The sequence below is a fragment of the Camarhynchus parvulus genome, chromosome 2 (genome assembly GCF_901933205.1).
Source record: "Camarhynchus parvulus chromosome 2, STF_HiC, whole genome shotgun sequence".
Taxonomy (NCBI): domain Eukaryota; kingdom Metazoa; phylum Chordata; class Aves; order Passeriformes; family Thraupidae; genus Camarhynchus; species Camarhynchus parvulus.
Window position 1 is genome coordinate 121,635,845 of NC_044572.1, and position 25,489 is coordinate 121,661,333.

At 37.9% G+C, this 25,489-nt stretch overlaps 1 protein-coding gene across 3 annotated transcripts; it reads right to left on the reverse strand.

The window, feature by feature from the left end:
* Positions 1–537: 537 nt before the first annotated feature.
* On the reverse strand, positions 538–23,657 carry PEX2 (peroxisomal biogenesis factor 2). Of its 3 annotated transcripts, XM_030971454.1 has the most exons (3): positions 23,411–23,657; positions 5,477–5,543; positions 538–5,011 (listed from the first exon to the last, which is right to left on the reverse strand). In XM_030971454.1, the coding sequence occupies exon 3, from the start codon at positions 4,990–4,992 to the stop codon at positions 4,078–4,080; it is 915 nt and encodes a 304-aa protein (XP_030827314.1). In that variant the 5' UTR covers positions 4,993–5,011; positions 5,477–5,543; positions 23,411–23,657; the 3' UTR covers positions 538–4,077. The 3 variants fall into 3 exon arrangements, with proteins under 3 accessions (XP_030827314.1, XP_030827312.1, XP_030827315.1); XM_030971452.1 differs by lacking the exon at positions 5,477–5,543; XM_030971455.1 differs by lacking the exons at positions 5,477–5,543; positions 23,411–23,657 and adding an exon at positions 22,898–23,400.
* Between the last annotated feature and the right edge of the window lie 1,832 nt (positions 23,658–25,489).

The following is a 25,489-nucleotide window of genomic DNA, read 5'->3' on the forward strand; positions in this document are numbered from 1 at the left end:
TTAGGTGCATGTTTTAATGTTGTCAGCATGTAAAATGCTCTTGGGAGGTTGAAGGCAGGCAGCTGTAATCTATTCAACCAATTCTAGTAAGAGTTCCTCCAGGGAATAGGTAAGAGGTTGAAGCACCACTCTGAAACTGCTTCTGCTGTTTTGGTTTTATACACTGTGACTTGCAGCAGCTCAGGCTACCATACTGTATTAAAAGAAATGACCATCAGTTTATTATCTGTCCTGGCAATAAGCACGACCCTATCCTGAGCCCAGTCATGCCACAATATTCTCTTCTCAGTACAAGCCAACACAGCTTCCCAGCAAACACACAGCAAAGCGTAACAGCTATGAGTAATCTGCTCAAAAGAAGAACTGTGAAAAGATAATTTGCTTAAACCTAAAACTGAAGAAATTTTTAAAGAAGTCTAAACTAGTTTCTCACTTTGCATTTTGGTCTCATAAATGACAAAGTATGAAGTCACCCACTGAGTAAGAAATAACCACCCTTCCAGAAAAACTCTTAAGAAAAAGGCAAACCTCAGAACCTCCTGTTAAAAAATATCATTTATTTGTCAACTTGGTTTTCATAAGAATGACACATCCCAGATAACAATTCCATTAGTATTCTCAAATAAGGACATTATAATAGATTTTATTTAGTAAATACGTATCTTTCATCCTTCTTCACATTGTCTTTTTACTAATGCTGAGATCATCCTTGTCCATCATCATATACTTACAAAAAAAAAAAATATTTCCAGGTAAGGCAGGAATCAAATACTATCCCTCTCATTTTTTTCACAGAAACTCCCACTTTCAAGTCTTCTTTAAAATTACTTATATAAAACCTCCCTTAAAACATAGAGTAGATAGAATGGTGGTGTGTGGAAGTAAAAAACAACATCCTCTGACTCCTTTCATCAGAAGGCCTCCCCATCACACCTTGTGGCAACTGGTAATTCTCATTCAAATGAAGAAATGAAAAGTTTCCTAGTATGTTTATTAATGTAATTAGTCTGTTTCATTTATGCCTTCATATTTTGATTTTTGATAATGAAAATGTTCATGTAGCACACAAAGTCAACAGAGCACAAAGAAAACTGGTAATACAAAGCTGTAACTCCTATCCTGAACAGAAGATCTGGTCCTTTAGCTTCCTTAAATTCTAAGCATTTACCCTTTTCACTGATGCACATATGATTACTCACAAGTACATTCTAATGGTAGCTGAATACTAATCCCCTTTTGTTTAAAGATTAACATTCCAAAACAAAATTTATTCCCTCCACTGCAGGAAGTCGGACCAGATGTAGCAGTCCTTTGTTAGAGTTTCAACCTGAAAAATATAATGTTTATGAGGACAAATTATCAAGGTAATTAATATGTAAAACTAATTATTCTTTGATTACTCTACAAAGAATCTGATATTTTTTCCTGTAATATCTTTAACTAAGACTCTTCTGCAACTTACAGATAACAAGACACAACAAAAAAGAATTAAAATCTTTTTAGAAGTGTATTTTTAATTTTAAAGTGCTGAATATTGAAGTACTAAAAAGGTAAGCTGGTAGCAACTTTTTCTCTATTCAAGTTGGAACTCTGGTCCCATTAGTGACTACAACTGAGCAAAGGTTTTACCATATAGGAGATTAAAAAAAAATCTGTATCTGACACAAACAACCATTCTTTTCCCAAACCACCTACTTCTGTGAGTTGCTTGGTACCTGCTTACTTGCATGGAAAATAAAAGAACTAAACTCCCACTTAAAGATCTAGGTTCTTAGGGTAACAAAAACTGTTTGTGCCACAAGACACAGACTTTACAAACTTTGTAAATACTATGGGCTACAAACCCAACACAGTGATGAGGAGGTGCTACAGAAGTAGGCCAATGCTTCGCTATAATAAGGCAGCATAAGTTAAGCATTAGAAGTTTAATTCCAGAAAAAAAAAAAACAAAACTACAGTAGAGTGTGATATAGCAGAGCCAGCAGAAACCAGCTGTACAATAGAGGTACTAAACTGCTTTTTTATTGATAGTGTAACTGGGATGAAAAACAGAGCACAAACTTAACCTGCATGAAGCTGCAAGAGACAAAACAAACCCTAGGAAATTCATACAGCTTATGCACATCAAACAGCAGGCCAGAGGGAGGTGGAATGAAAAAGGAAGATAACATTCTTTAATATTCAGGAAAATGAAACATTTCTATGTAGGAAAGAAGCGAACTCCAACATAAGAAGGGCATGACACCTAGCAGAGGCCAAAACAGAGAATCCATATTCTTTTGATAAAATATTGCTCTGAAACTTCAGAATAAATGAAGAGTCCACAGCAAACAAAGGTCTGCTACAATTGTAAGCTATGAACACTGGATTTTGGATGCATACAAGTATTTATTAATAAACACAGATAAAGGCTGAAATATCAAAAATGCTGATGATGTTTCTGGAGACATTAGATCACCTTGAAGTCAGTGCTGCTAAAACATTTCTTTGGGAAAAGCTATTAAGTGATGTGGAAGGACAATTCATACAGAATTCCTTTAGGATCAAGAAGTAACTTCAGGATGCTCTCCAAACGACTTGCCAGTTTTCATACTCTAATAACAACAGGTTTGTACCTGCTGGTTCTAATTGCAGCAGCAAATAACAGAAATATGGCAGGCTACTAATAGACACATTTGACAACAAATAATATTGCAGCACAGGATCTGGAAGCACTTGCTCTGAAGTCTCTGTTGACTCACAGAACAGTAGCAGAATTAATGAAGTTTTTGGCTGCCCACCCGCTAACTATATCTAATTACATCAGATGAAAGCACTGTGTGTCACTCTAAAGATCAAAACCTAGAATTTAAGATCTTCAAACAAATAGACTAGTGGGTTGTTCTAATCAGAATGTAGAATGAAGAATGTAATAAACCATTTCATAAAAGTAGATCAAGGTTACTCAAATCAGCTGTTACCCTGCTATTTTTGGGACTGACTATTGATGATTGCCAATCAAGAACAGAGCCACCATAAAGCTATTTATTTAATTTAACTGTATATGTTTTTGACAAATTAAGATTCAAAAGCAGACATAATGTATTTTTGTGTTAATGAGACTCTTCTGAATAACTCTTCCTGTTAAAAAAGGATTGCAATTAAAAAGAAAATAATCCTATAATACCAGGTGGAAGTGTAAATGGATGAAATGTTAGAACAATTAAAACATTACAAAGGCAACTAAGAAAGCAAATAGCGAAAGCAAAAAGCATGCAAATTACCTATTTGAATATGTTAACATGCACATAATTGTGTTCGATCTTTTTCTGTGTGGAAATGAACTCTGAGATTTGGCACCCATCTAGACCACACCAAAAAAACCGTGAGTGGCAATTCCTATAGACAGCATCTTGTGAGTGAACAGTTCTCTACCGTGTTTCTAACTCAAAAGAACGTGGGTTACCCTGAACATTCTGCCACATTCCAATGGATGATGGGTTTCACCCCTCAGGTTCTGAGGGCAGACATATATATGTAACTGAAGCTCAGAGACACGTCTGCCTGAGAAAATTAGCTGTCGTCTCACAAAGGTCTAGAAGGTGCACTGTTTTCCTTAAACATTCTTTATACCTTTGTATTTTCTTAGTGTAACATCATATTGGGAATTCAAATTTAAAATTATTCTTTAGGCATGAAAAGAACATCTTTCCCACTTAATCCATCTACTAGGTGAGTTGGTAACGGCACTGTGTCTGGGTAAGTCAAAGACTGCCAAGTCAAAGTTTGCCAAGTGCCTTATTCAATTGGAATGGTCTAAAGTTTGCAAGTAAAAGGTCTTCTTGAACCTCCTGAGAATGTTGTTGTTGTTTCTCCCACACACCATCCAGAGTAAATCCAACCACCTTCCCCTCACCTGCCAAGTGAGGTAGGGCATTATGGCACTGTTACTCAATAAAAACCTAAGACCAGTAAAAATACATGTTACATAAATTACAGAGTCCCCAAAAGCCTCTTTCAGCAGTCTGCCTTCAATAATTTCTGAATTCTTCCACTAATCTCTTCAATATATATCATGAAAACTAAATCAACCCCATATCAGCCATGCAATTCTGTCATTTCAATTTTATACTCCAATGGCTGAAGACTGTGTACCTCTGAGCCACATTTAGGACATGTAAAATACATATCAAATAAAAAGTTACTTTTAATACAGTAGTAACAAAAAACATGTGGACAGCCTATGGTATGCGGCATGGTAGGCCATTCCCCACATAGTGAACATTCCCTGCAGTGAGCCGCTAATGTGTTTTCACTATTGGAAAGACCTGTGATAGGCAAGCACCACGAGGAAATTTTAAGTTTCAGTTTCTGTACATTAATGAGTGGTAGCAGATATATCAAAAACTCAGCAAAGCCATGCCATAAGAGTTCCCTGTTCATGTATTCAAATCCTATCTGACGAACATTTTGCGGCTTGCAAAAAACTGACCTAATTCCTAGAATGCGTTCTGTAAGTGTTGCGAATGTTCCTTTCCGAAGAAAAATCAGAAAATTTACAAGTCCACAAAGCTTAAGAAGTCCAGATCCAAAACCTATATAGCTCTTAATTTTGCAGAAGGATTGCTGTTGACGATTGCTAAATAAATCATAACATCTTTCTTCCAACCATCTTCCACCAACAGTGAAAATAAGATACCATAACTTCTGGTGTTTGCTCAGAGGTTGGTATTTCTCTGACTGAGATAAGTTATTCTTGTATTGAATATTGAGAATAGCCTGTCCCACAGTTGCATTCTTGGAATAGACAGTGAATTTCCATAATATAAGACATAAAAATGCTTTTACTTCTGGTTCAAAATGAGCCAACACCCCTGGTTTAAATCCATGAAAACAGCTGGTAAACTGGGACCACACTAGTTGTTCCAGGGCTTTGTTTAGTTCAAGAGCATCAAGCTGACTTATTCTGAGCACAGGATTCACACTCTTTTCATTTCCAAGGCTGGAGGCCATTTCTTCACAAATAAACTTTCTAGAAATAAAACACAAATAGATTTTAGTATAGCAGAGTATTTCCTATTTCTATTTTTATTAAAAATAACAAATTTTTAATATACCAGCAGTAGATAAGAAACAACAAAGTTCTCAGAATGCTCCATAAATATGTTATTAATATGCCACAATTCGTTTCAGGAAGCTTTACATTAATATAAAATTAGTACACATTTAAATTAGTTTAAAATCTTATTTTTAGAAGAAATTATGCTTGACCATTTCTCACAAAATGTTAACATTTGGTTATAAACAAGTGTTCAACATCATCTAGATATTCAGAAAAATCCACAGATTTATATACACATACATACATATTAATACATTTATATATACATTAAAATATTGCAGGGCATAACTGTAATATTTAATTGAATCTTAAAACAGATCAGAAAGAAGAACTGTATGGTGTTTTATGGAGAAATAGGGAAAATGAAATACTAACCAAAAAATCTGGAAAAGAACAGTGAGGCAGACCAAGTGTTGCCATATGAACACTTCAATTGCTACAGCTGAAAGCAAAATGATAGAAATACAGACAAATTTAGGAATTACATAAAGATATGGATGAAATTAAGGTGGGAATGAATAAAATTTTCTCAATAAAGGCAGTGAGTTGTTTAGAGAAAAATCATATGAGATCTAAGAAATATTCAGCATTCAGACATAAATTATTATACAGTACTTCACTGAAGTCTGCATATATTTTCTAGAGTGTTTTTGACAGGTGTGGGATTGTGCTACTTGTCGTATAACATTTCCAGGCAAGATGATTAATGTATAATAGCAACGTCAACAAATGGATACTCCTCTTGCTCAAGCATCATAGAAAAAAAAAATTAAAATGGCTTCTTTTAAATGTTGTTGCATCTGAAAGCCTGGCTGAGAAATAAATGCAGCAAATTGCCAAAGCAAAATAGAGGCAACACCTCAATGTAAAATTGTGGGGTAGTCAATTTTTGTTTCTGTTTGTCAACAGATTAAACCCCAAAGTGATTCAGAAGTATTTTCAGAGAGTATGCAACATATTTCACTTTCGAAACCAGATTCTTTGCATAACAGACCTGCAAGGAATCCACAGCCTTCTAGAGAAAGTATAGGAGGTAGTGCCTCAAATTCTTATTTATAAGAGAAAAATAACCATAAAAGATTACTGTGAGTAAAAGATGCTGTAGAGGTTCTTGGTAGCAATGGTTGCTACTGATGCCAAGAATACTAAAGAAAAAAAATCCTTCTAACAGACAACCATGTTTACTGAAAAAGAACACCCTAGAAGTTTTAAAACACAATATAAAACATCATCTGTAGCTTTCCTACTGTTTTCCATATTCATAATTAGTTATCACTGCAAGGAAATGTGACTTTGTCCTTAGTGTAGGGTGTATAACAGTAGTTTCCAATTAACTAAGACTGCTACATGGGTAGAGCATACACAATAGCTCCACTTAGCTTTTTCAAACTCCTCCTTCCTTATTAGCAGGCAAAACATGACAAGGTGGGATAAGGCCACCTCATCTGAGCCAACAGCCATAGGGTTCATTGCATGAACCCATACCAGCTGGAAAAACCAGGATAAAAAGCCTATATAACCAAGCCTGTCTCCCTCACACTTAGTCCTTTCTGTAGCAGAAACCAAAGCACAGGAAACATTTTCCAGTATGATTCAAATAACTTCCCTCCTCTAATTTATGATCAAAGGGTCAATTCAACCCCTACTGGATTTTACTGCGTCACTTCAAGAACTCCAGCACCAATGACCATCCACCCTCCTATCCCTCATCTTTTCATTCCACTGTCATTTTAGGAACCGGAGCCTTTGACAACCACCTGCTCTGGAACCTGCCAATGGTTATTCACTCATAAACCCTGAAAGTCTAATGTCTTCTTCACTTTCTCTTCTACTCATTTCACTTTGTTCTACTTGTTTCAATGTTCTATATAACTCCCAACACTCAAAACCTCCTTCAAAAATGCTAATTACTCAAAAGGGACATCTTATCAAACAATTTCCTTGATCCACCTACTAAGACTATTTTCCAACATCATTTCAACCATCCTTTCCAACTGTTTTTCATTACTGCAGATGCTATGAGCAATTTCTATTGTAGGTTTCTCATAAATAAGGGTAGACTAAATATTTACAGGTTTTTTTTCTCTCATTATAGCTATATTATCTAAAGAAACCTGAGCAAGTGAAGAATGGGTCATGAGAATTTTCTGAAGACAAAGGAAAATGTGTCAAATCCACAGGATTATGATGGATCATGAAATACACATAGGCTGGGAGCCTGTATGACTGCACACTTGCTTTGGAAAAGAGGATGTGGGGACAGGCAGCATGCTGAACATAAGCCACCAGTTTATCCTTGGAGCACACTAGAATATGTATAGCCAGCAGAATGAAAAATGTGCTTATTACCCTCCACTTGGCATTGGTGAGTCTACACCTGGGATACTAAGCCCAGTTTAGCTTCTTTTCTATGAATGGTACAAAAGAAATGACAACAAACTGAGAAGAGTCCTGTAACTAATACCATTAGGGACCCCTATGTCCTGATATATGAGAAGAGCCTGAAGGAACTCAGATTGTTCAACTTGAAGGATAAGGTAGCTAAGAAGTGGTCTATGAATAATCTTCTACTTCCTAAGGGTTGCAGAGAATATTAAACCAAAGTTTTCTGTGAGATGCAATGAAATAAAGAGAGGCAACTCTGTGTTAAGTCACTACATAAGAAATTCCAATTGGAAACGAGGAAGCTGGAACATTTTGTCAACCAAGACTGAAATCTCCAGAAATTTCTCCCCAGAAATTCTTGAAACTTGGCCAAATGATGCCTGAACCTACTTGTTTTAGCAATTAATTTATTCCCAATTTTCACAGGAGAGCAGACTAAAATCTTCTCTGGGATTTGAAGCTTGACCTTCCCATTGCCTCAATGCAGAATCTAATTGATTTTTTTTTCATGTCCATCATCCTACACAGAACTGTATTTGAAGGAAATAATTTCAATGAATCTGTCAGAGTGCACTGGAACTTTGTATACAGAAAATGAGAACCACTTTTGTGACAAAACAGCACAACTACTGTTCGGTAACCTTTGAAATTTTGCCAAATCCAACAAGTCTTCTTTTTAAAAAAATCAGAATAAACACCATATATACTGTTTAATGGTGTCATGTTTAATGTCTCTTCCTGAACTACCAGCTATCAAATTGATTAAACTTTTAGTCAAGTTCAGGCACACTATATGGAAAAGGAAGAATACCAAAAAACAATAAGGATGCTATCTTTTAAATTATGCTTGTAACATAGCTATGTAAAAAAAAAAAAAAGTTCTTTCCTGCTAAGAACATTTAAAGCTTGCCATAGGCCATGGCTGTTAACTGGACCCTGAAAGTTACCTAAAGATTATATCCATATAGTTCTGATTTTAACATGTAAGCACATTTCCGTGTGCTTAGTGTTCCGCTATCCACTCTCTTCTGAATCAATCTAAGGTTTTATTGCACTTAAAGGGAAGATATTTATTTCCCATAGGCAAATATTAAAGGGGACAGTTTGAAATCTGCATTGTCCTATGAAATTGTCTTCAAATGTCCTAATGATCTGAATAAGAGCAACTGTTTTTTTGAGAGAAGAGCCCTAAATTTTAATCTCAATCTTGCTGTGGTAGGATATTTCCCTTTAAAAATTACTTCGATACAAAGTCCTTCTAGAAATTTGTTCTTTTTCAGTTTATATAGGTTTTGCACACAGTAGTATCACAGTAGAAATAAATGGGAACTATAGCAGCTTAAAACTAGATAAAAACACACCCTATAAGTGCTAAGACATTTATCTTGTACTTTTTTTAATGTTATTTTTGCATTCTATATTTTGCTGAGCTACAAAGAATACAGAGAATGTTTGTTTTCCTCCATGTTTTTTTAATTAAACTCTATTTGTCATCCTTACTATGTTAACTCTTGTTTTAAGTCACTTTTAAAACAGAAGAACCCCAAATCACAGACCCAGTAATGAAAGGGGCACATACCAACATTCAGATATGTAATAAACTCAGTGTTTGATGAACCTTTACATAAATATTCTTTAAGTAGCAAAGACTGGTACCTGTAAGGTTCTCCCTTTATACTGTCAAAGATATTGCATAGAAAAAAAAAAAATTGCCTGCCAGAAAAAAAAACCCAAACAACTGAAAAACCCTAAAATGTTCCGTTCTTAACTAACCTGTACTTTGTTTTGTCTTTTTTAACCAAACAAATCAACAACCCCACTAGTACAGTACAAAAAAAAATTACTGTATATCACTAGGAAAAAAGAAATTTCTCCTGGTATATATTAGTGCTGGTATTGAGCAATGTAGAAATTATGAATGAATATATTTTGTTTGGAAACATGTTATTGACAGAAATCTATCAATAGTAATGTGAGTATTGTCAACAGCCTGTCAATATTAATGTAATTATAATTAAGGGGATAACATGGATTTTAGCTATAATACCAAGTAACATCTCCTGCTTTGCTGCTATCAATATAAGCATTATTATTGACCTGTTCTGGGACTATCAGTAGGAGATGTATTACCATCAGGCGTATTTGTCAATGCATTCTGCCCACAAAAATTCTACATTTATATTTACAGGTCTGTAAACTTTGCCTGAAGAAATATACAAATCCAAGTAATCTCTTGGGTGCCATTTTTTCCACAGGGCTTTTCTATTGTGGATGAGTAATCAAGGGGTTTATCTCAGAGCTACTGCAATTGCATTCCCCGCTTTTCTAGCATAATCATTAGGTGACAAATAGACATATATGCAGAAACCTTAAAATAATTTTAAGTATGATCTGCCAAATCACTTTTTGAGAAGCAAAATAAAAACATATTAATTAAATTAAAAACCAAAATTTGTTCCTAATGGTTGGCAGCCAGTCACTAGTGGTGTCCCCCTGGGACCGGTGCTGGGGCCAGTCCTGTTTAATATCATCACTGATGATCTGGATGAGGGGATTGAGTCCACCATCAGTAAATTTGCAGATGACACCAAGCTGGGACCATGTGTCGATGTGCTGGAGGGTAGGAGAGCTCTGCAAAGGGACCTGGACAGGCTGGATAGATGGGCCAAGTCCGACAACATGAAGTTTAACAAGTCCAAGTGCCGAGTCTTGTTCTTTGGCCACAACAATCCCCTGCAGTGCTACAGACTGGGGACAGAGTAGCTGGACAGTACCCAGGCTGGAGGCGCTGGCTGAGAGTCAACTGAACATGAGCCAGCAGCGTGCCCAGGTGCCAAGAAGGCCAAGAGCATCCTAGCCTATAGCGTGGCCAGCAGGAGCAGGGAGGTCATCCCTCCACTGTACTCAGCACTGGTGAGGCCATAACTTGAGTGCTGTGTCCAGCTCTGGGCCCCTCAGTTTGGGAAGGACGTTGAGAGGCTTGAGCGCGTCCAGAGGAGGCAATGAGGCTGGTGAGGGGCTTGGAACACAAACCCTGTGAGGAGCAACTGAGGGAGCTGGGGGTGTTCAGCCTGGAGAAAAGGAGATTCAGAGGTGACCTTACCACTCTCTAGAACTCCCTGAAAGGTGGCCATAGCCAGACTGGGGTCGGTCTCCTCTCCCAGGCAACCACTGACAGAATGAGAGGACACAGTCTTAAGCTGTGCCAGGGGAAGTTTAGGTTAGACATCAGGAAAAAATTCTTCACCGAAAGAGAGATTGGGCATCATCTGCCCAGGGAGATGGAGTCACCATCCCTAGAGGTGTTTAAAAAAAGACTGGACGAGGTACTCAGTGCCCTGGTTTAGTTGATGAGGTGGTGTTAGGTCACAGGTTGGACTTGATGCTCAAAGATCTTTTCCAACCTAGTTCATTCTGTGAACTTAAAATTACATTCATGATGCATAAGGAGCATATCCACTAACTTCACTGAGTTTATGATTTAATTCTTTTACACAATCTCTTCTGTATAGACAAAACATGTAGTCTAACACTGTACTTACAGAGAGATGGAATGGACTACAAGAGACTACCAAATCCTAACACAGCATGAACACGGGTTCAAGAATATATTGACATGTGTCTACCAAGAAGGCTAATTCTACAGTTTTTCTAAGTAGTCTGTTACAGTGTTTTATGGCCCAAAGGCTCTTTTTCTCATATTTAGTATAAAGCATGTTTAGTAAAAACCAGGACAGTTTTCACTCCATAGCAGAAATCAAGAACAACAAAAAAGAACTTCCATTTTGCTGCACCTTCTCAAGAGCAAAAAGCAGCAAGGCATGTGAGAGGACCAATTACCCACAGAAGATCTGCCAAACCAGAAAAATGTGCTTTCTTACAACATGCCTGGTATGATCCTCTAGAAATAGCAATCCAAGTCAAAAACCCAAGTAAAATCCACAACAAAACAACTAGTTTACTTTTTTCTCAGCAGCAATTCACCTTGAGATCTGCAATATCTTCATGTCTTTTTCTCTCATTTCTCTATCTGAATAATTATTTCCTGTTTTGGATTCACATATTTTGAGCTTTTCATGTTAAATGCCTGCATTGCTTTTCATCTTGTTGATTTTACACTTTCCAAACTCACCAAGAGTATTTTGAATTCAGACCTTATGTTTAAAACAAAGGAAAAAAGAAAATCCTAAACTTTCAACCTCTCTCTAGCTTGTACCATCAGTAACTTTTTTAAGTATGTATTCTCTTCCATCATCCAACTCACTAATGCCTTTTCATCTTGACAGGGTACTATAGATAATTACTCTGTAAAGGCAATCTTTCAACTCGATGCTGATAACATCAACATCTAATGGAGACAATACTGATATTATGCTTCCCTAGTTTGCTCATGTAGGGAAAAAGACTGTATTAAAATGAAGCTGCATAGTACCTAAAGTTTTCCTCTTACTAAACTTGTTATTCTTATTTAGAAAAATATTGAAGTTTCCTACAAACAGGTCTCACCAAACCATACTGGCTGTTTTACCATTTCTCTTCTACACACTGTTAGATACAAATTAATTGCTAAACTATTTACTCCTGAACCTTTATTTGGAATCAAAACTGACAGTTTCAATAATTCTCTTAACAGAAGAATAAAGAGGCACAAAACCAGATACACACAAACCCATTTTGCTGACTATTTCCACCCTCTGGGATATTAAATAAATAAATAAAATCAGTAGTGCCTAATTCCTCAATCATTCTAGGATGAATTTTATTAGGATTTGCCACTTGAGCACATCTATATTAAGATTCCTTAGGCTATTTTTTCTATGCTTTGGTTCCACTCTTATTTCCTGTCTAAGATTAATTTTATGAAAGTAGCAGGTCACAATATATCTCTTTTACAAAGTATGAAGGGAAGAATCAGTCTTTGAAAGTCTTTTCCTTGTTCTCCTTTCTTATTTAATAACAGAGCTAGGTAATGGACTTATCCCTTCGTGCCTCCTCTTACTCAGAGTTTTGGACCCTTTCATTGATTCTTTTCTGGCGCTTTGTAAATTGAAACTTATTTTGTTCCTCAGAGTCATCTATTTTATTCTTACATTCCTATGCTATTCCTTTATATTCATCGCTAATCATATTGTATTACTTCTGCCTGGACAACTCTTTTAATTTCCAGGCCATGGAAGAATTCCTGATATAAAGTCCCTCTTAATATTCACTATTACTATTTTATTTTATTATTATAAAGTATCTCAACACAAAGAAACAACAGGATATACATTAAAGATAATAATTTTTCATCCTTTTCAACAGACTAGACTCTGCCAAGTCCCAGCATTGAGATCAATGGTCCAAGGATGGGGAAGCAGGGTGTAGAGTGGGCATGTTAGAAATCATCTCCTCTCTGGAGAGAACACTAACACACAGCCCCTTTTTTCTTCAGGAGCTACAATACATTTGTTATTGTGCATTGCCATACTGGGTGTGTGTGAGAGCAGGGAAGTAAGCCATAGCCTTGGTTTACTATCCCTCCTTTCATGTTCATAAAGTTAAGGTATCAACAGATAGCAAGGAAAACTAACTTTCCACCCATCACAAGAATGCTGAGATTTTTTTTAATGTGGAGTGTTCTACATTTTTCTTTGTGAAAATTTATCATTTAACTGTTCTTTTTGGGTAGTCCCAATAGCAGAGGATAATAGACGTCAATTTAAAATCAATAAATTTTAAAGATGAGAAATCAAACGATATATATTCAGTTAACTTTAAAATTTTCCTTTATACCAACTCTCATAACACAGAACATGGATCCCAGCTGCTCAAAGCCTCATGTCTCACCATTAAATCTCATCTCTTTCCTGCTTATCAAGTGCAGAGAGAAATATTCTCAGATCAAAGTCTAATTAGGAGCCCCAACTGTGTTGTCTCTTAATCACTGTAAAATTAACTTATCACTATATCATTACCTCAAATAACCTTAAAAAAGATTGATTTTGTATTACTGTCTGGATTTCTATATACTTCAGACAAATACCTATCATTTTCTAAAGAACATAAATTGATTCTTTAACTGTTTGGAATAACTACTAACACTAATTGAAAAGTCAGTAACACACTGCAATCACAGAAACTGTTCTTTATTTCTTATATTCCTGGGAGAAAGGACTATTTCTCAACATAGATGAATTCAAGGAAAACACTGAATGACTGTGTAACAAACAATTCCCATAGATAAAATTAAGAATTTTATTATGGAGGTTAAAAATGCTACAGTTACATTTAAGGTTCAAAGACCAAGCACAAGACAAAGACACATTCAAGTCACAGGTTGCTTTTTCAATTTTAACTCAGTAAACTGAGATTTCATAACATGAGATACAAGAGATTAGCCACTGCTGAATGCCTGGAGACAGCAAGGAAACATTAACGGTAGCTCATTGATTTATCTTCCATAAACTACCTGCCAGAATCAAAATATTAGGGCTTCAAGTTACAAAATCAAAACCAGCTCAGAAGAGCCAGAATTGATACAACAGTAATGAAGAGCAGCAGAAAAGTGCTGCACTGTTAGAAACTGTAAATCAGTCATTTCTGACAGCATTTGATGGAAACTGAAAATCCCACATCAGTGCAACACATCCCCCCAATGAATGCTAGAAACCAAGACTATTACAGGCCACTCCTTACGATATTCTGAATGCTACAAGCTTCTACTGACTTGAGATAAATTTGTCATCAGTCAGCACTCTTAAAAGACAGATTATTAGATCCAAACAACCAGATCTGATAGCTACCTCACAACTAATATTTAAAATACTACCTTTTAAAATTTGCAATGCTAAATTCAAAGCTACAAAACCTCAAAGTACATTTGTATTCCTCATAGCATGGAAGCCAGAGACAGCATCATCCTACCAACTTTTGTGATAAACCCTAATCTTAATTTATTGGAATAAACAGGAAGATAAACACATAACAAGCTAATGTTCCATCACTATTATTCTTAATCCCATATCCTTTTTCTCTTCCTCCCTCATCTTATTTCCTCTTTTGTCATCCTGCTCCTTAGTACATTAAATTACAAATTCATCTCTAAAGGGACATGTCAGTTTCATTTATAAATTCTCATCCTCTGTCACACCAAATGAAATCTAGCTGTTGTTTTTTTTTAAAGCAATCAGTGATAAAAACCTGAAAGTGTAAAAACAAAGCTGCATTGTAACTTGAAGACTTCCAAAAAACAAGGTTAAAATCCCTCGACCTAGATGCTTACCAAAATATGTCTCATACACAATAGACATTTTTCTTTTGGAACTAGGTAACGGCAATTATTTGGAGAAGTGCTTTACCTTTACTGTTAATGAACTAAAATGGTGAAGAGAGATATGGTTAAAGCAGTTGAACAGAGTGGCAACAGTGATGGTTAGCTGGGAAGAAACAGCCCTTTGTAAGGAAGGGGAAACATCTGTGACTAGACCAGTATCAGGAGGTGTAAAAGCTAAGCAAAGAATTAAGTTAATAATGTAGGTCTCACCTGCTGATGTGATCAACAGATGACCAAGGGACTCTGGTACATGAAGACATTTGATAAGGATATGAGGCTCTGGTAAAAGGATGGCTAAGTAATACTGCAATGCTTGTGCAGCAGTGAAAAGAACACAAGGTTTAGTAAACGTGCAATTTTTTCTGTAAAGCAAAATGAAATGTCACCTGGTGGCAGAGGTATGCAGCTCCATTTCAGAACAGTCCAATGACAGAACATGAATGCACAGTTGTGAGCACACTGAGGGCAGTTACAGCCATAACTCTTCCTTTGCTGGTTACTGTTGCCTTTCTGAAAAGTTGGTCTTATACCTCATGATGTATGAAACATCTGCATTTCATTGTTCTAAGGGCACTATATCTCACATCCCTTTATTTGTCAAGTTCAATGTCAATCCCAATTTTATGCATCTTTTCCATGCCCCTCCTTACATTTCTTCCATTCAAAACTACCTAAAAAACAAACAAAAAGTCATCTAACTTAAATTCTCATTTCATAGCTCTGTGTCTCTGTTCTGCTCCAACCTGTCTGATTCATACGAATGGATCACCAGATAAGTACGGAGATGCCAGGATGAAGATTGAGAAGATACATACAAGAGATTCAGAAGCAACACCTGCTCTATAGACTCTGATACAATTTACCACAGATGACAAAACCCTGCAATTTTGCATTAAACACTTTACGCTTATCATTTATGAAACACAGTCACTGCCCAGATTTTATTCCAACTTTCTTCCTTTTCACATACATATGCATACCAACTGAACAGTTATGAATATTCAGCAATGTGCAAGTGTAACAATGCTAATCCAAGTACTGCACTGCTGGAATGCAAGGTCCTTTAACCTTTCTTAGAAATACTTAGTAGATAAGAATGGTAAAAGCTGTCCTAAATGCTTTAATCATAATTAACTCCTATCCACATCTGTACCAAAAGGAAGACTCTAAGTAAAAACATTGTTACAGACTGTATATATTCATGATTTGCTAGAACCAATAAAGTCCTGCATCAATAAAAAGACAAACCTGTTCACTTCATGTCTTAAGTTTTGGTTTTGTATTATCTGGCATAACTTATGAATAATTTGATCGAATTATCATCAAAAACTCTCAAGTGGTGCAACGATAAAGAGCAGTACTTGACATAAATTTCTCTTTTTTCAGGCTTGTGTTCTTTAAAAATCTAAGGTAATGTAATTTTTGACAGCTACAGTCACTGTCTCCAATTTTCCTTCTACTGTCTATCCTGTCCTTATCTTACAGATTAGCAGTAGTACTCATTTGAACTTCAATTTAATTGGTTTTGCATGTTGAACTGGCAAAATCCCAACCTATTTAAACTTATTTTTCTGCAGATTTAGTACACAAACAGGTCGCCACAGACTCAGGTCAGATACATGCAGTACCAATAAAAAGAACAACAGGGTCAGGAAAACCAGGTAATTGTGAAACCAGCTGCCTTTGAATCTCAGCATCATACTCTTACATCCAACACCAGTCAACATCAAGACAGAAACTTTAGGCTTTTGTTTGACTTGAAGAACTGTTTCTTTTTGTCTTCAATCTCAATGTGCTGAATGCGCAAGCAAAACACAGCACTGCAAATACAAATAATGAAACTTTTAGCCGTCTTGCAAAAATGAAAAGACAAATAATTATTCGTACAAGTCCACTGTAGGATTCACGCAGACTTGCAAGTGAGAGGCTACTCTGTTAAAATAAGTAACACTATGCAATTCCTCCCTACCTTCAGCTTTTCTGGTATGATTGTACCTTGAAACATCTGGCATACACAATGACTGCAAGGGGTGCTGGGAAATTTGATGTGCTCAGTGTCCCCAGTCCTTGGCGATTTTATTACTTGTTAATGATGGGAACTTTAACACACAACGGAAGACTGATACACTTCCACCACACTTCTCCTCAATCCTGTAACTTCATTAGAACTTTAGAATCAACTGAATGGTTGCATACATGTATTATAAGTAACAGTTTAGAAGAGGGATAATAATTTCCTTGCTAGGCAGCCTGACTCGTATGCTGTTACAGCTTCTGAAATCCCTCTGCAATTCCAATGTGTATTTCCCTTCATGATTTAGTTATGCCCCACAGTGTCATGGCCTTATACTAATTTCCCTTTCAGGAAAAGTTTTTCCTCCTTACCAAACCCCTCCTGTGACATTTTTTTCTGCTTCTCTGACTACAGAATTAACATTACTTTTGAATACTATTATTTTAATGTATTTTTTCAAGTTTTCTTAGAATTTAAATTTTGATTAACTCCTTTCTTTTCTAACCCCATTCACAATATTAGCAAAAACCAAGAGAGGAGATAAGGAGTGTGAAGGACAAGATTTTTAGGGACATTGTTCCCAGGCAGCTACTGATACAAACACAATGAATGTTAGCAGCATTCAATTCAACTTCCTCCTAAAGGCAAAAAACCTCCTCAAGTCCTCCCTTGCAGGAGGAGGAGAAAGTGCCCAGACCCAGTTAGAATCAACCTTGAATCAAGAGTTGCACCATTGTTGTAATTTCTCTTCCTTCCTATAGCGTGCACGTCCTCTTTTTCCTCTACCCCAAAGTTCTTTATTTCTCTTATATTTCCCCCTTACTCTGAAAAATCTGAATTTAATTTCCTTTTCAAAAGAGCCTGAAATAACCCCAAACTTCTGAAGTTCTTATATTCCACCTCCTAACCAAAAAAACCATTGAGAGAGGCATGTTAAAGACTGCATCCTTTCCTGAAGATTTTTGTAAAGTTTAGACTTGAACTGATGATGCTTGTAAATCAGCTGTATGGCTGCAGGAACAATTTAGCTCTTGAAGAAGCTACAGAACAGAGAGCCTGCTACCTTTTATGTACATATACAGCATAATTTGACTATGAGCCTGCATCTTTTTAGCACAACACATTGGCCATTTTCAATTTTTTTATTTTATTTGCTGCGTTTAACTTTACAGGGAGTGCCATATAGCAGGTGATGTTTGGAGCACACTTGTTAGTTAAAATGAGATTAACAGAAAGGGTGTGACTCTCTTCAGTAGTCTAAGTGAAAAAGTATGTATGCTAATAGCTGTCAAAAGGAAAAAAGCCCAGCCCTATCCCTAAAAAAAAACCGACCAAGAAAACCCAATAAAAACCTCAAAACGGCATAAGCAGCCTGCTTGAAAACACCACACTGAAGTAAACTTCAGCAGTCCATGAGAGGTAACAAGTTGTAGCAGCTGTCCTCATTAACTCCAGCAGCAATACACTGAATGAGCCATTTCCATTTCAACTCATAAACAAAGTACTATAATTTAGGTAGAAAATTTTAATTCACTTTCTGGATGCTCTGAAAAATTGGATGAATTCAGATGTTTTTCCTAAATAGCTAACATTTGGGAACCAGACCTTGCTAGGGAGAAATTTACATTAGGGTATTTCACTGAAAGACTGATTTTAATTGACAAAATTATCATCTTCTAACTGCACATTGCATCAACCAGATCTTTAATGGAGATGTTAAACAGGGCTGAACACAGTATTGACCCTTGGGGTACAACAGCAGTTACCAGCTTCCAACTAGACTTCACACCACTGATTGCCATTCCCTGTGGTCCATCTGTTCAGCACATTTTATGCTGACTGGACTATTTGCTCACCCAGCCCATATTGCAGCAGCTTCTCCAAGAGCATGTCACAGAAGACACTGCTGAAAGACTTACTCATGCAAGTATCTACTCTCCTCCCTCCCCTTGTTTACCACACCATTGTAGAAAATTATCAGGTTGGTCAAGAATGGCGTCCCCTTGGTAAATCTATGCTGACTACTCCTGATGATTTTCTTTAATGTGTCTTAGAAGGGTTTCCAGGATTAGCTGCTGCATCCTTCCATCCTTCTGGGGGATCAAGGTAAAGCAGACCAGGCTATAGTTCCCTGAGGACTTCTTCCTGCTCTTTTGAAAACAGAAGAAACATTGACTTTCCTCCAGTCTACAAGCAGTCCTCCCAGTTCCTCAATTTCCCAGTCTGGCGATTATTGAGACTGTCCTCACACTGATATCAGCCAGCTCCCTCAGCATTCATGAGTTCATTCCCAGAGTGTTATCTATGCCCTCTTTATTTAAATATTCTTTGATCTAAACCCGTTCCAAGTGTACATCTTCCCTGCTCCAGACTTTTCTCTGTGTTCTACAGCTCCTGAAGGCCTTTGCTAGTAGAGATGGAAGCAAAGGCAGCCTGCATAACCTCAGCCTTTTCCACATTCCCTGCTCATTCAGCCATGAAACCACATTTTCCCTAGTATTCCTCCTGCTACTCGTGTATTTAGAGAAGCAATTCTTGTTGCCTTTGACATCCATCAGCAGATTCAACTCCAGGTAGAGTCAGACTTTGCTTTTCACATCCATGCATGCTCAGACACTGTCTCTATAATGCTCCCAGGTTATGCGTTCCTGCTTCTGCACATTTACTTTTAATGTCCGACTTTCATGATGAGCTCCTTGTTCATCAGTGCATGGCTGCTACCATTTTAGCCTGACTGGCTAACTGCTGGGATGGACTGTTCCTCAGTTCAGGGGAGATGATCCTTGCATATCAAACAGCTTTGCTGCATCCCTCCAGGGCCTGACCCTGGGGGAATCTTCCAAGTAGATCCTTGAAGAGGCCAGAGCCTGCTTTCCTAAATTTCCTAAATTTCAGGGCAATGATCTTACTTATTCTTAAACCAGGCTCTCAGAGAAAGCCGGCACTAATATCACTAACCGACTGAATAAGAAATAGATTACATTAGTTTCTGTCAGAGACCATAAAGCTTAAAGGAAATATTGCTAAACTGGCACAAACATGGTGAACTTCCTTATTGAAAATGTTATTACCTAGAGAGTCTTAAAAAAAGCCCTCTCTGCCCAAAAAATCATTAAATACCTAAAATGTTTAAGAAGTAAGGTATCAAAAAAGTAATATAACATATCTTATTCTTCAGTTAGACTGACATTAATATAGAAGGAATTTATTGGTAGTATATGCAGAACATTTCTTATTAAATACAGTGCTATCTTTTAATTCAGAAGTTTATTCACATTTCTTATTATTATCTTAATTATTATTATTGAAGCTTACCATGCTTACAAGCTAATTCAATGAAATTGTATTTATGTCTGAAGCTTATCAGTTAGTGTTAGCTGGACTCAATTTATTTGTTTCTTTACATCCTCTTAATTGTTATTTTCACTGAATAAATGCAGAAATTCCAAGTGCAACAACAGTGCTGTAGAATTTTTGAAAGTTTTGCAAGAGCAGGCCATTATGACCAACAGAGAATAAAACATATGGGCAACAAGGTACTTAAATTGTAGCCTCAGACTGTTGACAGATTTTGTCTACTGTTTAATTTACTACTAATTTTCCTTCAAGAAGCTGTCCATCTCTTCCCTTCTTTGTCCTCCCTTCCCTTCTCTCTGAACCTCATGGCTTTGAAACTACTTTCATATGTTTAAAAAAATAAGAAAAGACATTCCCACCATTTCACATTTTGAACATGTAATTAAACCTTTAGGGCTTTTTATTCCCTGAAAGACCATGTGCTTCATTACTACATCCAGCTATATGTTAATACTGGATCCAGATATCACTCCCTACACTTTGATGATTTATATATTGAAGAGACATTTATTTTACACCATATTCTTGGTATTGATACTATGTAGCCATAAACCTGTTTCCTTCCTTCCCTCCCAAATATCCTCTCCGTAGCAGTTTTTAGCCATTTTCAAGACTGTCACCTCCAAAGACTATAAACAGAGAAAGTAAAATATCCTTCTTGACTTACAGTACAGCATTTGATGTCAAAGAACAAATTAAGGTCCTTGGATTAGTAATAGTGTCAGAGTACAAATATTACCTTTCCTACTCTATGAACGGTTCAATCAAGTCTTTATATACTAATAATACTTGTTTGAAAGTTTTAGTTTAATTTAATTTAGTCCATTACAGGAACATTTACTTCCTACATGTCCTGGATCATCTTAAGCATCAAACCCTTTCTGTGAGTCGCTACAGTGTTTAATGAAATTAAACCTACAGTCTTCACCTACTGACATGGGTGAATAACACAAGAATCTAATAGGAGACAAACAGCTGTCAAACAAACAAAACATCCTCTCCAAAATCTAAATATCCTTGCAGAGAACAGACATATGTCTAGCCTAGTCCCTAATACTCCACAAACATGAACTGAGGCATGCCATTCTACCTACTTGGGGGTCCTTTTGTAAATGGGTAGATCCATAATGCATCTGAAGGCCCATTACCTAAGAAATAAATCTTTTGAAAAATAAATTCAGAACATGGTATTTTATATGTCTGTAGAACTATACTAAGAGTTCTAGCATTAGCTGTGAGATACATAAGCATGAGCTGATTCAAATACATGTAAGTTCGCTACTATTACTTTACAGTTTTCAACATTTCTAAGAAAAGTAAAAGCTATTTTGACATTCATGAAGAGAGCTAATTTTAATTATTTACTTAATTAATGCAACATTAATGGGAACTAGTTTTTTTCATTTGCTGAAAAGGATGTTCTTGACAAATAAAAACCTACAAGCTTGAACAAAGATAAGCCTAGGAGTTAAAAGGATGTAAAAATAGAGGCAAAATCCTAAGCAGTTATTTCAATTGCCTTGGCCCCAGATTAATGCAATTTCACAACACTCCATACTCAATAATAAACATCTTCAATTCCTACCTTAAAAACTGCAAATATGTATACCTAACACTAAGGTTTTTGAAATATCGATATATACACACAAACTCTCACTACATAAAAAGGCCCAAACACCCCACCTCTTTTAGACTCTCCCCAAAAAATCCAGACTAGTAGGCAAGAAAGTGGGTGCCATATAAAACCTTGCAAAACCTTCACAGACAACAGCTTTAAATGTATTCCACTTTCTAATTCACTGACTCAATCAAAAACTTTACGATACAGAGAACACTACAATCATCATGGTAATTAAAAGAGTAAATCACAGAATGCTAGAATCATCAAGACTGGAAGAGACCTTTAAGAACATCAAGACCAACCATCAACACAGCACTAACTCCAAAAAAGTATTTTTACTAACACCTAATGCTAGAGGCACTAACAACCAAAGTAGATGTTTCAATACTGACATGATCATCTATTTCTGTACTCTCTTTTAATGAGCCAATTTATACATTTTATAGATGTGACTTTAACCCCATAGCAAATAACAGAAATTGATGACTTTGTGCAGTATAAACAAGCACTGAAAAAAAACCTCAAAACATTAATTTTTCCTCCCTTTATTAGCTTATTTACTACTTTAACTAAGTACCAGCAATGACACTTTCAGTTGTTTTACTACTAATCACTTCATTAGATAAACTGAAGATGGACAGCCAAGAACTGAAGAACAAGCTGCTGCTGAGGAGGAACTGCCGCAGAAAGATGAAAAAAAATCTGAAGAAGAAAAGGCTGATAAAACACATTTTCAAAAAGAATAAAAATAGTACTAGTCTTAAAAAGAAAACTTTATCAACTGTTGCTAAACTGCATGTCAAAAAAAGCTCCAAAAAAGTCTAACAAGAACTAACTTTCAATTAAATCAAATAGCAAAGTATTTTGGACTCAAATTTTAGTACAAACTTCAGTTCATTTAGTACACATTTTAGTCATACTACATCTGTGACCTTAGGGAACACCTCCCTCACACTGACAGGTGAAAGATCATACAAGAAATACAGTGCTGTGGTTTCCAGTATGGACTATGTCATAAGCAGAGTTTGTCTGTTTGTCAAACACATTGGCCATTCAGAATAAATCCACATTTATTTTGTAGTGAACTAATGACTTGTTACTTACAGGCTGCACAAAACTGGACTAACAGCAAGTGGAAAGTTGCCACCCTCATTTTTAGATTTCTTTGCCACCTATAGTAGGCAGTCAGAGGAATGACCCTCGAAGATTGTAAATGTTTCAGTCTCTCAGCAGGTATCACAGTTCAGATGATAATATCCCTCTGAGAGGAGATTATGCCCTTTCTCCTCCGCAGGGGTCGTCACCAGGCTCTGTCCTCTCTCACCGCACGCCTGGGCCTAGCTGGGAAGCTCGCTCCCCGTCTCTGCAAGCTGCGGTGCCAGGAGGCCGAACGCCAGCGGGACTCACGGAACGGGGCAGCCGGGGAGTGCAGGAGGCCAAACACAAGTTTTTACAAGCAGACCCTGCATGAACTCCGGGGCCTGAGCCAAAGGGACTGCCCCGGCCTGCCAGGCCGCGGGAGGCGCCTGGACGGGCTCCGCCGAAGGCCACGGCCCCTGCAGCGGCTCCCGCCCGCCGCAGCCGCTCCGTCTCGTCCCGCCCCGCGTCCCGACTGACCTGCGCCGCTGCCGGGCCCGGCCCTGCGCGACTCCGCGGGTGCGCCGGGCACAGCCTCGAGCCTCCCAGCGAAGCTCTGCGCGGCCGGAGCCGCCTCGGGCGCTCTCCCCTCAGCCGTCCTGCCGGCCGGGTGCCAGCGGCAGCTGCCCGGAGCGGCGGCCGCACGGAGCGCACTGCGCCGGCCAGCGCCCGGCGCGGCTGCGCAGGAAGCGCTCCGGGAGACGGCGACGGCGCGCGGGAAGGACTCCCCACACGGCCGCCGCGTCAGGGCGGGCCGCGCGCTTCTTGACTGACAACCCAAACAGCAAATCAGCGGTCCGGGGTGAGGCGCAGCAGCCAATGACAGCGGGGAGGTGGGGCGGCTCCGGGATCCGGTGGGACCTGAGGCGCGCCGCCGTTTGCGGCTGGGCCGGCGCCTGTAGCGGCTCCTGCTCGGGGGCTGCTTGTGTGGGCGTGACGAGCGGGGTGGCCTGGGGTGGTGTGGTCACCGAGCGGCTTGGAGTCGAGGACAGTCTGGGGTGGAGTCCATGGGGAGGCGGGAGGCCTGCGGAGTATTCGCGGGCGGGATTCACAGGCTTGTGAGGGGCGAAACAAGCAGAGTGGGGAAGGAGAGCGGCAGCAGCCCAAAGGCACTGCAGGCGATGTTTCTCCAGCAGTTGCACTGTTCGTATGTGGTTGCTCGGTTAATACCTGGCATCGGTGTCAGGTCTTCCCTCACGGTCTCAAAAGTGTTTTAGGTGATTCAAAATCACCTGAATAACAACTTAATTGGGATGTGCACCACAGTGAGGCAAACTGCACTGTGAAGTTGGCTGTTGGTGTTCTGGAAAGCAAACTAACGAGAACTCTGTCTGAACAGGTTGGGGGGAATTGTCAATGTTTATTAAATAAAAGTTAAAAGATACTCAAAGAGTGATATATTAATTTTCAAACTATAACTATATTTAGTTTTGACATATTCATGAACACAGATTCACAGGTGACCTTAAGGGTTATAGTTCCTCAGATAACTTCCTGGGGTCATCTCTGCTGAGGGGGCATTCCATAGGCACATATTGTTGGATTCTGTACTACTTTTTTGTAACTCATAAGAAATTAAATAGCACTCGGGACTACCTCAGGTATCACAAAATAAAATGCAGACATTTATGAATATCGGGATCCTGAAAAAACAGTTCTGTTCAATATTTACATGTAGTTTTTCACAGTAATAAAGCAATTAGGCAAAACAGATCTGTAGCTTTGTTAATAATGAGTAATTCCTGTTTTAGAATATCTGCTTGAAGTGAATAGGGCTAATTCACATGATTTCACAAAAAGGGGGTTAGATCTTTTTGTATGAAAAGTGCATTTGAAGCAAAATGAGGTAACTATCTTTTGAGCTAGAAAGACTCTTCTGTTTAATGGAAAGACATTGAGGTGGAACGCTTATTATCACTAATAAAAACCAGTCACCCCCAAATATTTAAATAGTGTACCATGTACACCAAGGTATTTGGGGTAATCTTTGCTTTGTTTTTAAAACAAAACCGTGTAATGATTTACTTCTGCTTAGAAGTAGTTAATTGAACCATGAAATTAATTTATTATCATTTTTTTAATCATTACATATTTGAATTAGGAACGAAGGAAAACACTTCCTTGTGTGGGGCACTGTGGAGAGCTTATCATGTAAGATCTTGTGAAGTGAGACTTTGTGTCAGGTGGGCACAGCCGAGGAAGGCGATAGAGGACCTGCAGCTCAGGAGTGAAGCAAGGTGGGGTTTCTTGGTGGGGCTGATGCTGTGGCTGTCTCTGGGAGCCATGCTTTCTAGGGAAACCTTTGCCTCTGTTTGACCTGACACTGCAGAGGCAGCTGGCTGTCTGTGTCTGTCACAGGAGGTCTGAACAAAAGCTTTCACGGCTAACTTGTCAATGCTTGGAATACTTACAGACCCTGTAACAGGAAGTATCATAGGGCAGTACTGAACAAGTCTTACATGAACAGTAAGAGTTTCAACATGAGTTCTGGAGGCTGAGTTTCAGAATAGTCCATGAGTAACTCTTCATCGATGAAGACACCTTTTCTTGTTTACTCCA

Coding starts and splice junctions, on each gene's coding strand:
- PEX2 (XM_030971452.1), bottom strand. CDS start 4,992: ATGGCCTCCAGCCTTGGAAATGAAAAGAGTGTGAATCCTGTGCTCAGA.